General features: G+C 36.9%; 1 protein-coding gene across 1 annotated transcript in view; it reads right to left on the bottom strand.

The window, feature by feature from the left end:
- The window catches only part of LOC140244939 (uncharacterized protein C5orf34 homolog), a 61950-nt gene that overhangs the window by 2145 nt on the left and 42549 nt on the right, over nt 1-17256 (bottom strand). Inside the window, exon 7 of the mRNA XM_072324547.1 lies at nt 813-856. Coding sequence (XP_072180648.1) covers nt 813-856 — 44 coding nt within the window. The remainder of the gene's footprint in view (nt 1-812; nt 857-17256) is intronic.

The raw sequence follows: 17256 nt of genomic DNA, 5'->3' as shown, positions 1-17256 counted from the left end.
TTCCGAAGGTTCGATAATCCGAAACACACAAATTCCCTATACCTAGAGGTTCGTTAATCCGAAAGTGAAAAAGGTTCGTTAATCCGAACATTTGTGTCGTTATTCCGAAGGTTCGTTATTCCGAAGGTTCATCAATCCAAAAATGATATAGGGTTCGCTATTCCAAAGACTCGTTTATCCGAAAATGAAATGGGGTTCGTTATTCCGAAGGTTCGTTATTCCGAAAATGAAATAGGGTTCGTTATTCCGAAGGTTCGTTGATCCGACATAGAAGGGTCCGTAACGAATAACGAGTTTGCTTCACTTTCGGATTAACGAACCTTCGGAATAACAAACCTTATTTCATTTTCGGATAAATGAACCTCCGGAATAAAACAAACGTTAATCACTTTTTCGGATTAACGCACCTTCGGAATAAAGAATCTTCGGAATAACGAACCTTCGGACTAAAAAAAAAAAAAAAAAAAACCTTCGGAATAACGAAACTTCGGAATAACGAACTGTAACCGATTTTAAGTGGTTGCAACCAATTTCATTGTTTTGGTGAAAGCGTGAGAACAACTAAATTTCCTAAATTCTATTATGTTTACGGGGATTCTAATTCTGATCGTTTGATACAGCTCTCTTCTGTTAACTTAACAAGAACATGGCGTCGAATCGCACAAAAATTGGGATTATACTTGCTTCCGACGTTTTGAGAATGTCATGTAGTCCGCGGATTCGTGAAGATATACGAAGATGTATAGGCAACCGTAAAAGTTATAGTGTCACTGCTAGTAAGGATGACTTTCAAGGAAAGTACCAAAGGATACAGTTGTAGCGTCGTATTTTCGATAGCTCCGCTGCCACGATATCACTGCAATAAAAGACGAAAAAGAGGGACAAATACAAAATCAATAAAACTTGCGCGGCACATACATTTTCTAGAGTGGCGGCATGAGGATGGTGTTGCGACAGAGAAACATACATTGATATACGACAAGGGAACATGTATGATGGATGAAAAGATGATACCGTTGTGGATTAGGAGGGAATAGTATAGCGCGCTGAATGTCAATCTAAGCCTGAGCGGTCACACCTTTTTTTATTTGTAGTTGTGCCTATTCATCTGTCATGACTAGCACGTATTTCATTCTCATTCGTGGATTCCCTGGATTCCCACACAAGAAACACTCTATCGCTTTCACTGCCAAAATGGGCGGATTAAAGTACAGCCCGTAGATAGTATCACTGTTCGTTGGGCACTTTGAATGTCCTCGGGGGTTTATCTTCAGTCAGCACAACGACCCTACTCTAAGTGTGGATGAACGGAAAACCTATCCCATTGATCAGGTCGTTTTGGGTAGCTCGAGGTATAGTGGCATGAAATAAACACATCGGTGATAGCTGAACGAGCTCTGACAGGCATCGAAAATGCTATGACTACTTGGAAGTGAGATAGCTATCATACCTCACCACAGATTCCTTACAGGACAAAGTTGGATATGGCAGTACGAATTTACTTGGATTAATGGTTCTCTTCGAAATGCCCATAAGGAAACCAGGATAATTTCTTTTCTCTACAAAACACTTTGAGAAAGAATCATCATCAGATGTCTGTGAACAGAATATCCGAGATATATTCCAGTAAGAGATAGGGGGGTGGGGGGTAGGCCCATATTTTTTTAAAAGCACACTAAGAGACAGGGAATACACAAAACCTAAAAGTACTTTACGAGTGACGTCATGGTCACGTTAGCCAAAACGTTCATGACGCGATAGAACAAACTTAATCCATATGAATTCCAACAACCCATTGCATGCAGATGTTTATTACTCACACACACACACACACACACACACACATCCTCTCCCGCTTTGATTTTTCTTTTTCGACTCTAAATCTACCAATTCTCTCGTGCGGATAGACATTCCTCTAAAACAAAACTTATTTTGCACTCAGACACAGCCGTACTCCTTAAATCAAACTGTCTGCATGGCCGAGGATATAATTACTTGGCAACTTCATTATCTTTCCACTTGCTACAATATTATCATACTGGTGATAGCGACGTAACCATGGCAACACAAAATTGACTGTTGATTCACGACTGATATTCATCATGCCATCAAGCAGTCCAAGAGAGCATTACTTTTCGTCTATACCGAAATGATGTCGAGTAACGAGGCATTTATCTGGTTTTCGAGATGCTTATCAACTCGATCGTTTCTAGGCCCCGATAATGGCCGTGTCTATGCATTCTTGGCAAGTTCGATTTACATTTGCCAACACTAATTATCGCAACATGCACAGGTGTAATGGACACTGTTAGAGACAGCCAGGCTATCGACAGCCGTGAAGTCTGCCACTTGAAGACTTGATTATCGATGCAGATAACCTATCGTGAATAATCCTTGATACTAAATCGTTACTTCATAGTACCAACAACATGCTAGCTATCAGTCTCTGTCTCTCTGAACTTGGCTATTGTAAGGCTATCTCTGATTGGCCAGCAAATTAATAATTATCTCCCGTTCCAACCCACAAACCATCAACTTTAAGCCACCATTAATGTGGCTGTGGTTGCAGAGAAATATACTTGTATAGAACCAAAATGATTAATGTAAAATATAATACATGATGTAGAATCTTTCGGGAAACATGTCGTAGAATAAATTTCTGTTTCACGAGTGACATCACATTCGCTTTTCATGATTTCTCATCTAATTCACTTGACTACATGTTGGGTTATTCCATGGTTCTTCTCCTTTGGTATTTCAGTGGTATAGACCTATTTCAGTGCGATGGTGTGTCGATGTTTCATGCAATACCAACGAAAACACAAATACTTTTCTTTGTAAGGGAGCTTTCACTTGCAATGCCCTGGTATAGTCTTCATTTCATTTTCCATTAAATACTATTATGACACTATAAATTGCCAAAGTTTGGGACATGTCATCATGAACCGACGCGGGGAAATGAGATCTACGTTGGCAAAGGACAGAGGGACCATTGTTGACTGTGGAGATATCTCGGAAGTATACCGTGTCTCTGAACAAAATTGAAAATATGAGATATAAAGATACTTTGACCAAAGGTGCGTGGCGGGAAAAAATAAAGCATAATAAAGTTGAGATATAGTCTCTCCTACAGTTTACTATCAAGCATCATCGCTTTATCAATCAATATAGAACGTGAGATATGACCTTGGACACTGGGTGCATCCGCTGACGCTAAAACGTTTGAGGCGCAAAGACGGTTTCAAAGCAAGATGGTTCGCGGTATGTGAAAGACTAAAATGAAATAATAGCGATGATCAAAGTTCGTGTCATCTATTCTCTGTTCACACACATACACATATACAAAAATTCAAAGTAGAATTCCAACGTGGTAATGGATACCATTGTTAATGTGACTGCATTATTCTCGAGGTGTGCTATTAAAGAGAAAAAAAAAACAACATGTATACTGTATGTTGTAAAGACACAGGTTCGGTACACAGTTTACCGAAGACCAGAGGAACACGGAGAATGCACTATTCTCTTTTTCTTCTTTTCTCCTGCATAGCTTAGTGTGCCGCGTCTGTGGCGTTGTGTACCCTTAACTTCTAGGCATGACTGTAATCAGATCGACTGGTGAAGAACATGCGAGGCTCACATGTATAATGCGTCGTGAATGGCACTGAGCGTGACTCCTTCCCGCCACTAACTTGGGATTATCGTCATTAAAGCAACATAATCCGTTCGGCTGGAGTCCGGCTGCCGTATCGATTCCAGCGCGTTGCAGAACATTTTGAACGTAGCTGAAGACGTGCGGCGGAAAGTCAGTACAAAGAGGTCAGCGTGACATGAGGATTTTGTTCAATTAAAACGGAGTTTTTCCTTAAATCGGTAGCCAAGAGCAAACTACAAAAAAAAGGAAACGAAAATAAGGGAGTTTAATCCTTTGAAAGTTAAAAGGAAGCGAAAAACGTAACAGCTTGTATGAAAATTGCGCAAATGTATGTGTTATTTTTACGCGTTTGGTTTACTTGCGGAAAACAAAGCTAAGGGAATAACTACATAACTCAAACACACACACACACACACACACACACACACACACACACACACACATATATATATATATATATATATATATATATATATATATATATATATATAGTATGTATATGTGACTATATAGTATATAGTGCGAGAAATCGTTCCTGTCCGAAACGTTCGCGGTGCCTCATTGTGGGTAGCATAATTATAATGAAAAAAATCAGAATTGAGGTGGACGTTGCTCTCTTGTTCTCCCTTTTAATCGAGCTTTCTGCCTGTCATCAGGCCTTCATCAGAATCTACCAACAGAACACACATTACAATAATTGTCTAGATGGCATAAATCAATGCACAATACACAATACACAAATCAATCATTTACTTCAAGACAAAACTACAACCTAGCATCGTCTCATCAACAGAAACATACAGTATTATGTCTTATACAAACAAAATGAAAACATAAATTCAATTCTTACATCAGTATATCAAACTTCTGAAATATAATAAACATAGTTTGCAATCATTTTAAGCATGATTACTAACATGTGTAAACATGTGTAATACATATATATACACATATACGTATATGCATATATACATTGTATATATATTCATTCATATATGCAAGGCTCCACACTAACTTTTATTTCTGGTGGCCCAAAGGCAAACATCCGACCTTTTTTGGTGGCCCGATCAGGCCACCAAATTCTTCATTTCTGAAATTTTGGTGGCCCGGCGTGCGTTTTTGGTGGCCCCGGGCCACCGGGCCACCGTTAGTGTCGAGCCCTGATATATGTCTATCAGTGGGTCTATACGCATTTCACACAATTTGTCATATAAATGCATACACACACATACATACACACATACATAAATCAGATGTATTGACAACAATAACATTCTGAGAAATTACATGGGGCGTTTATAATTTGATCGTGACATCTGCATCACACCAATGTGCTTATCTTCTGTCAACAAAATATTACAATATATAACACTAAATTGCAATACCTGTAATTATTATTTTCCACATACAATGAAACATAATCATATCAAAAAATTACAAAACCATATTTCAGAATCCATCATACACCGTTACACGTATCAATCATAATTATAATCAAATCGACTTATTACTCATAAATAATTGCGCTCAACATTACTCATACACAAATGAGATCTCATAATAAATACGACAGTTGCAAATGTTGTATCTGTTATGAGATCTCATTTGTATATATATATACTTATTACTGTATTGACGACAATAATAGGGAGCTTTAGATTTTAGACGCGCGGACGTTCAAAGGAAAAAAAAAACATGTTCTGAGCGTGCGCAGTAGCGCGCGTAAAGTCAATCTATTTTTAGCTTGCGTCGCCTGAGTTTTTCACTACGCGTACTGGGCTATTTTCACGTCCGCACAGTTTGCGACGTAGAGAGCTTCTTCATGCACTGATCATGGGGGCGCGATTTTGTTTTTTATACGTTGCTGCGTCCCAGCGTAATCTAAAGCTACTTTTCCACACGACGCAGGGAGAGGAGAACGTCCAGCGCAAGCGTCGGCTCAAACGCCCGCGCGTCAAAATCTAAAGCTCCCTAATAAGTGAGCAAAGTTGGACGCACTTGTTTATGAGTAATGGTCGATTTGATGGGTGCTGTTCGTTATTCCGAAGGTTCGGTATTCCGAAGTATCGTTATTCCGAAGGGTCGTTAATCCGAAACACGCAAATTCCCTATACCCAGAGGTTCGTTAATCCGAAAATGAAAAAGGGTTCGTTAATCCGAAAATTTGTGTCGTTATTCCGAAGGTTCGTTACTCCGAAGATTGGTTAATCCGAAAATGAAATTCGGAACAATGACCCTTCGGAATAACGAATCTTAGGAATAAAGAGCCTTCGGAATAACGAACCTTCGGAATAACGAGCTGTAACCGATTTGATTGCATGATTAATATGTGTAATGGTGTATGATAGATTCTGGAATATGATTTTCTGATTTTTTTTTAAATATGATTATGCTTCATTGTATATGTAAATCAATAATAGTTATCATAATTTAGCGTTACACATTGTAACATTTTGTTGACAGAAGATGATCACATTGCTGTGATGCAGGACGTCACAATCAAATTATAAAAGCCCCAGGTAATTTCACAGAATGTTATTGTCGTTAATACATTTGATTTATGTATGTTTATGTATATGTGTAGGCCTAGATATGTGTATGTATGCATTATGTGTGCAATGCATAAAGACATATATGAATATATATATACATATATATATATATATATATATATATATACACATGTTTTACACATGTTTGCAATCATTATGCTAAAAATGATAGCAAAGTATGATGATTATATTTCAGAAGATTGGTATTATTATTATCATTGTTATTATTATATTATCGACATTGCGCTATATAACATTGCACTTATTACATAATGGCATATAATGCCATCTAGACAATTAGTGTAATGTGGTGTTCTGTTGGAAGATTCTGATGAAGGCCTGATGACAGGCAGAAAGCTCGATTAAAAGGGAGAACAAGAGAGCAAGCCTCAAGCCTGATTCCTTTCACCATTTATATATATATATATATATATATATATATATATATATATATATGTATATATATATATATATATATATATATATATATATATATATATATATTACATAACACACATACACACACACATAACATACACATCCATATACACACGTGTAGGCTGACTCTATGAAAGCCAGCATAAAGGACAGCTCTAGACATTGTTCCTTAAAAGCAAAATTCCACCACCATATTCTTAAAGGCATAATTTACCATATATGCAGATGGAACAAAATTGCATTACTGCTTCAAAATAGTTCTAAAATGTGAGTCAGGGATAGAAACAATCAATGTAAAAATTTAAACCAGTATAATCGATGTTAAGTATTGGTAAATATACAAAATGTGAACAATAGTTATACTAAAATGTTTCCGGACTAAACCGTCTACAATTACGGTTTATTGAGAAAAATAGTGATATCTCCTTACATTTCAGGCTTTATTGCGAAGGTGTTATAATTATGGTATGATGTTTTGTGATACAACTGACCTACACATATGTATCAAAAGTAATATCTTGAACATTTTTAAAATCTCTGCTCTCAAAGGTAAACAGGACCTTAAAGGCAGACTTTTGCATATGAAAAAAAAAATGGCATAACTTTCTTATTTTAGACCCTAATTTTGATGAAGTCTTCACCACTCTGTCGTCTGATTACACTCTTTTCTTTAGTCAACTTGAACTTGGTATTTCAACTTTTGAATAGATGTAACAACTATAGAAGTGTCTATCAATGTTTGTTGGTTAGGCGGTGTTATTTTCAGTCTTGCGATAGCGGGAGTGCAGATACAGGTATAATGATATCTCGAAATCAATAAAGAATAAGTTTAGAAATCGCCTTACAATAGCACAAAGAAATATTGTAACATTATAATATGATATCATATCATACAATATAATTATCATTGGTTATCATTATCATAATAATCGTCATCATCGAAACGTACTTAAAAAAATCTTTAAGGAAAAGCGAAACGAAGCCTGGAAAGACACATAAAATGTCCGTATTAAAATCAACTGCTTTTTAACCCTTTTCAAGGACCATCACACATTTAAATACCACAGACTTTATGTAGGAAAGTTGCAGGTGGTAGTTACAGGGTTAAATCACTACCGTGAGTTCGGCATCACGCTTCGGCGGCGGTAGGGGAATCGTCCTGATTCTTATCCCACGACGGCTTAAAAAAAAACAAAACAAAAAAACAACCCCCAGTGTGCATGCTGGGAACGAACAAATTCTACCTCGGAGGCACGACTGAGATTTGCAGACGATGAAATTCCTAGAGCCTATGAGAGCTTAGGGCTATGATCAGTGTTTGGGTGACTGCCGTCTGCGCGCGAACCATTCGTGAATACTGTCGAAACAAATGTTGCGGGTAATTAACACGGAGGAGCAAAAGAGTAAAGCCGAGGAATTGGAAAGTGGCAATGCACTTTCCCTGCGCTACATGCATAAATCAGGGAGGAGGAGGGAAGCGATTTGTCTATTACATTCCTCCTTATATTTGATACCGCCCACATGCTAGCTGAACATGCTGAATGTATAGATTGCCATAGCACGTAATTGATTGCAACATGTACAGTATAATTTATAAAACACATTTTATACAACTGGCACGTATCCACTAAAATATAAATAGATACATTAATCCATCAAGTGATGATGAAACAAACACATCTACCCAGATGGATGCACGGCTGCATGGATAGATTGATATATTCAAACTTGGCTGCGAAAATTTGAGATGGGCTTCAAGAAAACGCAAACAAACAAATCGACGAGGTAACGTGATTTGACGTAAGAGATCTCTTGTCAATTTTCCACATTTAGGGACAGTAAGTGGCCAAGGGGACTGATCCAAAAGGGATCGCTGTTATCAGTTCGGATTCTTAGAAATGTTTTGACGTAATCCACAGCTATTCTGCCACACCTTTAATCCTCCTCATGTTTCATTTAACGCGCAAACATACACACACTATCATCCTAACACGCACACAAACAGCCACGCACACCCCCTTCACCCTCAAACTGACACACGCAAACACACACACACACACAAACACACAACAAACACCATGACCCACACAATAGGGAGTTTTCGCAAGCACGACGCAGCCGGTATTTGAGCGTGCCGTGTACGTGCCGTGACAAAAAGGAATTTGCAAACAATCTCTTTGAACCCAATCAAATTACAATGTGTTTTACTCTGAAATTTTCTATTGAAATATATAATATATTTACAGCTTCAAAATCCAAAAAAAAAAAAAAAGTCTACAGAACTTGATGGCATTAGCACTAACCTTTTAAAGCAAATAATTCGTAATAAATTTTCACTCTCCACTGGATGCTTTCTTAATTTATTAAAATCAGCTAAGATCATTCCAATTTACCGGAAAAAAAAGATAATCCTACCCAAGTTACAAAGTAGCATCCTATTTCTCTTTTTGATGTACAAATTAAACAATGAAATAATTGTAAATATACGAATGATTTCTTGTTTGTCATTGAATTAAGTTCTTGACCCGGCGTAATTTGGCCTTAAGAAAACAATATCCTCCGATTTTGAAATACACTCTCTGAAAAAAAGAAAGAAAGAAAGAAAGAAAAAATGGCCTCATTCACCGACCTTAAAAAGCTTTCAATATTTTCAAACATACCATTTTATTCCACAAATTTTATAATCTATACTGTAAATATATTATTCTATTGTTAATACATTTTAGATAGTAATAATTCATCTTAAATCATATATGTAAAACGTAGGTTATACATTGCAACTCTACTCAAAGAAAGCTAAATTTACAAAATATGCCAATGATAATCTCTCTTTAGATCAAAAGGAATATGAAAATAAAACAAAATCTCTCCATTATGATAGACAGGAATCAGTCACGAGGCCACCAAGTATACTTTGTGTTTTCTTCAATAGCTGAAGGAATTTGAATGCATATCAAAACATTTCCTGCCACAGCATTCTCTTCTTACGATTAAATATATATATATATATTATATATATAGTGCATGAGGCTGAATGCACTATAACAATATAAGCACCGACAAATTCTGAATTTGCCCCGAAGGCCAGTTATATTCAATGAGGCCGCAGGCCGAATTGAATATAATTGCCTGAGGGCAAATTCAGAATTTGGAGGTGCTTGGTACTTGTTATAGTGCAATAAGATGTCATGCACTATGTGTTATATAAAATAGCATACATACCCAGGCAAGATAAATTGAAAAAATGCGAAAGCCTAGATCATTTAAGACTCTACACGTGTCTAGACAAGCAATAATACCAGTTTCTTTGAACCTGTGTGGACAAAATCCTGACGTGTTAGGGTCTACGTGGTTATATCTAACGATTTCTAGGCCCTACGATAGATTAGGTCCTGGGGCCCTGGCCTAACGTTATACTACTACTACTAGATCTACGTCACTTACGAGCGACAGAGCTAACGTTAATAGTTAACACGTGACCCTACAATAGGTCTACCATGGATCTAGGCCCTAACAGTAACACGTTAGACGCCCTAAGTTTACTTACTGCCCTGTGGGTCCAGGACCAGGACTAGATGATGTTTTGTAGGATTAGCGATCTACTGGATTTAAACACAAGGCTCGTGCCAGGCATCATTGAAGTCACCATTGCTGCACAAGTGGATTCCGAGAGTGTGTTGTAAATGTCGTAGTAAAAGTTCATAGCGTAGCGTGATCAAAGAGCGCTTAGCGTATACCGTACACACCATGACACGCTACCCATTTCCACGGCGCACTTCCGCGTAGAATGTACGGAGAAAGCGGCACAAATCTTGGGTTGACTTGCTCAATATCCGTCGGATTGATTCCTTTTCAGAACAGTAGGAGTCCAACATTCGTAGGGCGTATTTGATGGCATCCTTTGTGTCCTTATTGTCTAAGATACTGTTTATATAGATCAGTCTCTGTAAAAGTAGCGAACCTGTTCATTTCAGCTTCCATGTTTAAATCTACCGCTGATAGTCTAGTCCCACACAGATTTAAGTTGCTGGCATAGCCAGCGAGAATCGAGAATAACGATAATATCGAGCAAAGCATATCGCGGTTGTGGCGCAATGATTAAAATGATTAAAATGAGGGAGCAAAAACCGATATCAAATCGATAGTGGGTTATCGTCTGCAATCGTTATATTTTACGTGCACTATAACTTTTGTCATGCACTGCCGGCCTGTATCATAAGTATGTATGCTATTTTATATAATATAATATAATATATATATATATATATATATATATATATATATATATATATATTACCACACATTTAATATTGTATCATTGGGGGGAATAGTAATACGACTGTTCTAGATCACATAATTTCTATTCCGAAAAAAAAAAAAAATGTCGTTAGGACTTGCATAAAATCGTTATTTCTCTTACACACACAGATCATCTTATCAAAATTTTACAAAGTTTAAGATACATGATTATGAATGGCTTAAGTTATGTTTCAATAGCAATATGAAATGCATCCTGCAGTTTTCTCTAATTTCTATCATTAAAAATAACAACTTGCATTTTCACCCATAACAAAAATTCCTTCAAACAGATAAACCTCTTGACTCCATTTAAAAGAAGTTTGTTGGGAATGATATTAAATCAATATACAACGAAATTCTTTCCATGTTTATTACATAACTGCATTAACTTTCGATATATTTCATGCCTTCACCAAATAGAAAGATTCTAAAACATATCTTTCAGGCCAAGCAACCCTCCCCCAACCCAGTCCCCAGTCCCCCATACACATGCAGTTTTTGCATTAAGAAAATAAATACATTTAATTTTCTTACAGCGTTAACTCATCACGCCTTAAAGCTTTGATATTTGTGTTAACCTCTGCAACCTTACTTAACATTTCATAATTACAAATACATTTTTTGTTGCTTGTAAATTATGATAAACCTATATCATATCTTCATTTCTACCACGAAATCAAAATGTATCCTTTGTTTAAATGTTTTAAGTTGTATAAATTATTTTCTTTGTGAAGTTTTGTTCATTAAAAAAAAAACATGAAAAAATACGATTTTTGTTCCCCTTGCAGAAGAGGGGTATTGTGGTATAGTGGTTAAAACTAGGGGCTTTCACAAGGAGGTCCCGAGTTCGAGTCCTGCTAAGTGCCGACGTCCTTTATAGACTTGTTTTAACCCATGACGCCCCTCTCCATCCAGATGTAATTTAATGAGTAGTGCCGGGGTAATGATAACGGCAAGGCCCTCTGGCAAGAGAAGTGTAAACATTGGAGGTCGTACCCAGGGAAATGAGGACATAGGGCCTACCACTATCATTTTGAAAACATCCTAACAGTCAGGAAATGCAGCCAAACACGCATCTAATATGACGAGATATATATGGTATGGTTAAAGGCATAATTTACCATTTGTAGATGAAACAAACACCCGGCATTAGTGCTTTAAAACAGTTGAGTTAGGGATAGAAACAACCGCTGTAAATATTAGAATCCATATAATCGATGTTAAGTATTGTTAAATATGCAAAATGTGAACAATAGTTATAATAAAAGTTTCCAGACTAAGCCGTCTAATCTATACAGTATGGTTAATTGAGAAAAATATTGATATCTCCTTACATTTTAGACTTTACTGCGAAAATCTTATATGGTAGGATGTTTTGTGTGATACAGCAAGACTTACGTATATTGTGCATCAAATGTGATATCTTGAATTTTTCTAAAATCACTGCTCCCAAAGGTAACAGGGCCTTTAACCATTCCACGCTCGTTGTCATTATTTCATAAAGGTTTATACAATGTATTGTATTTCATTTCTCATCAAATTTGGTTAATTTATCCTTTTTGGGTCCAACGCGTAGAGCACAGTCTTCACTGTGAATATAGATAGGAAGGGTTGGATGCGCATATACGCTTTTCCAATTGTTGCGTTTTAAATGACCCGTATGTTTTAAACATTTTTACTGGCAGTGACTGGGGGCAGAGCAACTGTATCGTATAAGATATTTAGGACATTCGATGCTAACATTCCATTATTTATGACAACATTCACCCGCATGTTGTGTGCCTGCCTCAACTCAACGAGAAAATAAAGACAGAGAGAGGAAAGAAAAAAGTGGCGAAACACATACTTTTCACAGTGAGGTGTCATCATCATTAAGGCTCTCAGCAGGCAACGGTTTTAGAGGCACGAGGTGAAGATATATGCTTTTAAGATCCTTAAACCAGTATACTCCTTCATTACCGTCTTCTACGTGTTTTTTTAAATTCTGCTACAGAGGGACTATAGGGTTATTGACATAGGGTAGGATGAGCAGCTGGGTCCGGCACGTTTATAGGCAAACGTTTTATATGGAGGCACGCCGTTTTCTCTGCTCTGGCTATAATGAGGGTGAAAAGTACAATATCGCGCACCAATTTGTCGCTGCCGCGCCGCAGTTCGTGTTTCATCTCGACGATGTAATACACTCACACCTCTCCCCGGTATTGTGGGCTGCACATGACTTTTTTTTTCTCTCTCCAAAGATGTCGGCAGCAATTTGCCGGCACTTTCAAATGACTACCATAAATCAAGTTAGACGGATGTGATCAGTATAAGACCATATCTTCACTCTTCATTTGCCGACATGCAAACATAATACTGGCGGAAACCTCGGGGTTACTTTGTCGCAGAAAATTGTGTTGGTGAAAAAAAAAAAAAGTTCATACACACGCGCATAGATCATCCGTGAGGCAAAATCTTCAGTTTGAGTAATGCAACATACATCACTACGACATTAGCACCTCGTATTCTTCCGTAGGGAAATAAAAAAGAGGGGGAAAAAAAAGAAGAAAAGAGAACATACATAATATTATTAAACCCAGTTATTTCAAAATTACCAAATAGCTGCTTCTGCTCTGCTTCAGCTACCAAAGTTAGGCCTATATCAACAACAGAATCGAAGTTTGTTTAATTGGGTTTTGTAGGAATAATTAAAAAAAAAAAAAAAACACATCCAACGGTCAAAAATGAGGTTTTTCCTCTTGATTTGTGAGCCATCAATGCCTTTCTATCTTCTTAATACGTATTTTCAAAGCACTCTGTTGTATGATTTTATTAATTTGACATCGTGTTTTGTGAAATGCTAATACTTTCCCATCCTCGCCACGCACACATTGACGTGTAATATGCAAAACACACTCATAAACAAAACACATCCGTACATAAAACACATCCATACACAAAGCACTCAAAAACACACACACACACACACACACACACACACACACACACACACACACACACACATTGCTTCTGCACCACCAAGCACCATTCTTGAATAGTTTAGGACATTATGACAATTTCGTTGTTGCCGTTATTGTTCGCCCCTATTTTGGTCATGCTTCAAGTTGTTCAATGCTGGCATTACCACTGCCAGTTTTCTCGACTGACTCATGTCGTTTTTGTTGTTTTGTTTTGTTTGTTTTTTTTATATGCACGGAGCGTAGCACGGAATGTAGTATGTTCGATATTTACATAATAATATAAGACTGTCTACATCCATGCGAAGTTATGATATACAACAGCTTTGTGTAATTATGTAAAGAACCCTGAAAACGAGGCTAATCCCTTCGGTCGTATACTGCCACTCATTTGACCCGCCCACACTCGTTAAAGAGGCCCCTATCTATGGCAAGTATAATTGCTGAACATCATCAGTTGATCATTGCGTGTCCTCTGAAGGGGGGGGGGGGGGCGAGATCAGGTGCATACTATATGAAATGCAACGGGAACGATATTTGGATATAATCGCGGTTTACCTTGAAATTTCTAGTGAATGGCACACACAAATGGAAAGACAGACATCGTGAAAGAAAGAGTTAGAAACAAAAACAAAGATAAACAACATAAAATATGAATGTAATTCAAAGCTGAAAAATATCATACTGAAGCGTCTTTCAGAACGTGTGCCAAGAAAGAAAAACAACATGCTGGTGGGCCGGTTATAAGGTAACAACTTCATCTTCACCAGACGCATGGCTCAGTTGCTTTTTATTTCTTTGCGGATTACGAACGGAACGCTGGTGCAACCCTACCCCCCCCCCCCTCCAAAGCATCAACAACAGCGATACTGCTGTCAGTCTTACGAGTTTGCTTCAGTTTGATCCGAATAAGATGTGTTAAGATGAATTCAGTTGATCTCATCGGTAATCAGAGGCGGAAGGCTCTCATCTTGAAATTCAAACATAACCAGTCATGTCTCCCGCACGCAAAATGTTGACCAAGATGATTCGTTTACATACGCAGCGAAAATACAAGAACACTTGCGAATGTTCCCTAAAATGAAGGAAGAGTTTTTTGTAGAAACTTGAGCCTCTGCTAGAAATGAAAATTACGGAAATTCAAAGTTTCGTGTTTTGTTTTGTTGGGTTTTTTTTTTCACCGAAACGTGATATTGGACGCTACCACAAATCAAATTTGAAGGTCCAGTTTACCTTTGGGAGCAGTGATTTCAAAAATGTTCAAAATATCACTACTTTGATGCATATGTGAAGGTCTGTTGTATCACAAAACATCCTACCATATAAAATGTTCGCAATAAAGCCTAAAATGTAAGGAGATATCAGTGTTTTTCTCATTAAACTGTAACTGACGACGGTTTAGTCTGGAAACATTTTTATTATAACTATTGTTCACATTTTGTGTAACTTAATCTGTTGAGGACGGACTGATTTTGCTACAACACGCATTTCCTATAGACACCTGCCCGAGTATACTCGGGACTCGTCCGAATTTTAACATCTATTATACGGATTCAAATTTTTACAGTGGTTGTTTCTATCCCTAACTCACATTTTAGAATTACAAGTACCATGTACTTCAAAGCACTAATGCTGGGTTTTTGTTTCATCTGCAAATGGTAAATTATGCCTTTAAAGAGGCAATGATGTCATTACTGCACTACTCTTTCACTTTCTTATTTTTTTTTTTTTTTTTACACAAGAATATTGTAGAAATGATGTTTTTGATCACTAATCTGGCACCCATTGTACCATTTTCCCCAGAGATCCGTCGTTGCTGCATGGCTAATTACAAGACTGCCGTCATTTGTCCATGGATTGTGTTTACCATGTTTACGGACAGACATATTTCAGGTGTTTTTGTTGTTGTTTTTTTTTAAGAAAAGAATATCAGGATAGCATGAAGAGATTATCGGCCTTTGAAAAAAAAAAAAATCCAACACAGTGTAATCAGAGAGCATTAATGATGCTCATCCGGGATTGCTGATGAAAATAAGATCTATAACGGGAAAGCCGTAGCTTGAAGTCGCCTTGTTGCATAAGTAGAGTTCCCCGTCATTAATGACCACAATGATGTGTCGTTTTTGTAGAATATTGACAGATTCTGATCATTTTGTAGATCCTGAAATGCTTAACTTACTCCATTCGGGATCCCAGCAGGTCCTGTTCAAAAATCTATCGAAATTTCATTTCGTATGGAACGGGTTAATTTACACCATCTCCTAGCACAATTTTCTTGTTCCTTTTCCTTTGTTCTTCTCCATTGCCACTTTCTGCTTCTAAAACTTTTCTTCTTTCTAAATATACTTCTGAGAGCTTTTTCTTTTTTTTTAATCAACATGTCCTGAATTTCCGACAGAGTCAGATAGTGGGCGTAAGCACTAATCAAGGTATTACACACACACATAACACAGACAGATATATCTATATACATAATAATTTCATGTAGACGACCTGTGAGTTATGGGTTACAGTTATGAATTTAAAGTTTCACATGTTTTCACCGAATACACAAAAATATAGAAGACAGGAAAAGAGAGTAAAATTAGACGACTTGAATTATAGCAGTTTCATTAAAACACGGGTATGAAACAAGAAAGTTATGAATGCTTAAGTTTCAAATGTCTCCACCGAATATATACAAAATAGAAGAGAGAAAAAAAGAGATAAAATTAGACGACTAGAATTATAGAAGTTTCATGCGAACACGGATATGAAATAAGAAAGTTATATGAATGTTAAAGTTTCACATGTTTCCACCGAATACAAATATGATATAAGAGAGAGAGAGAGAGAGAGAAAGAGACAGAATAATACGACTAGAGTGAGAGAGGTATCGTCGAAACATGGACATGAAATAGTCATTAATGTTTAATTTTAACATGTTTTCACTTATCAATACACACATATATAGAAAGAAAGAGAGAGAGAGTAAAATCAGAATACTCGTACTAGAATTATAAGTTACATCAAAACACAGATATTTATATATGACAGTATATGAATGATACAATCAGAGAGGTGGAAAGATAAAATTTCACGTATTTCCACCAAATACACACAAATTTAAAAAAAAAGAGCGATGATGTCATCACCTTAGAACTCTTCCATTGCTTTGTTCACAATATATTACACAAAATCTAATATCCAATTTGGTTTGTTGGTCAATTATTTCGCAACGGTAACCTCTTTTTTCCCCATAAAACAGACATCGCTTTTAGGTTATCACATGACCACACTCATTTCATGCAAATGATACATCTTGCAATGTCTTATTCCTATTGATTTCATGTCATAAAGTAGAATTTCAGCGATGACT

Source organism: Diadema setosum, chromosome 21, assembly GCF_964275005.1.
Source record: "Diadema setosum chromosome 21, eeDiaSeto1, whole genome shotgun sequence".
NCBI classification, from domain to species: Eukaryota; Metazoa; Echinodermata; class Echinoidea; order Diadematoida; family Diadematidae; genus Diadema; species Diadema setosum.
The sequence above is the reverse complement of the archived record's forward strand: the minus strand, read 5'-3'. Positions and strand labels throughout refer to the sequence as shown.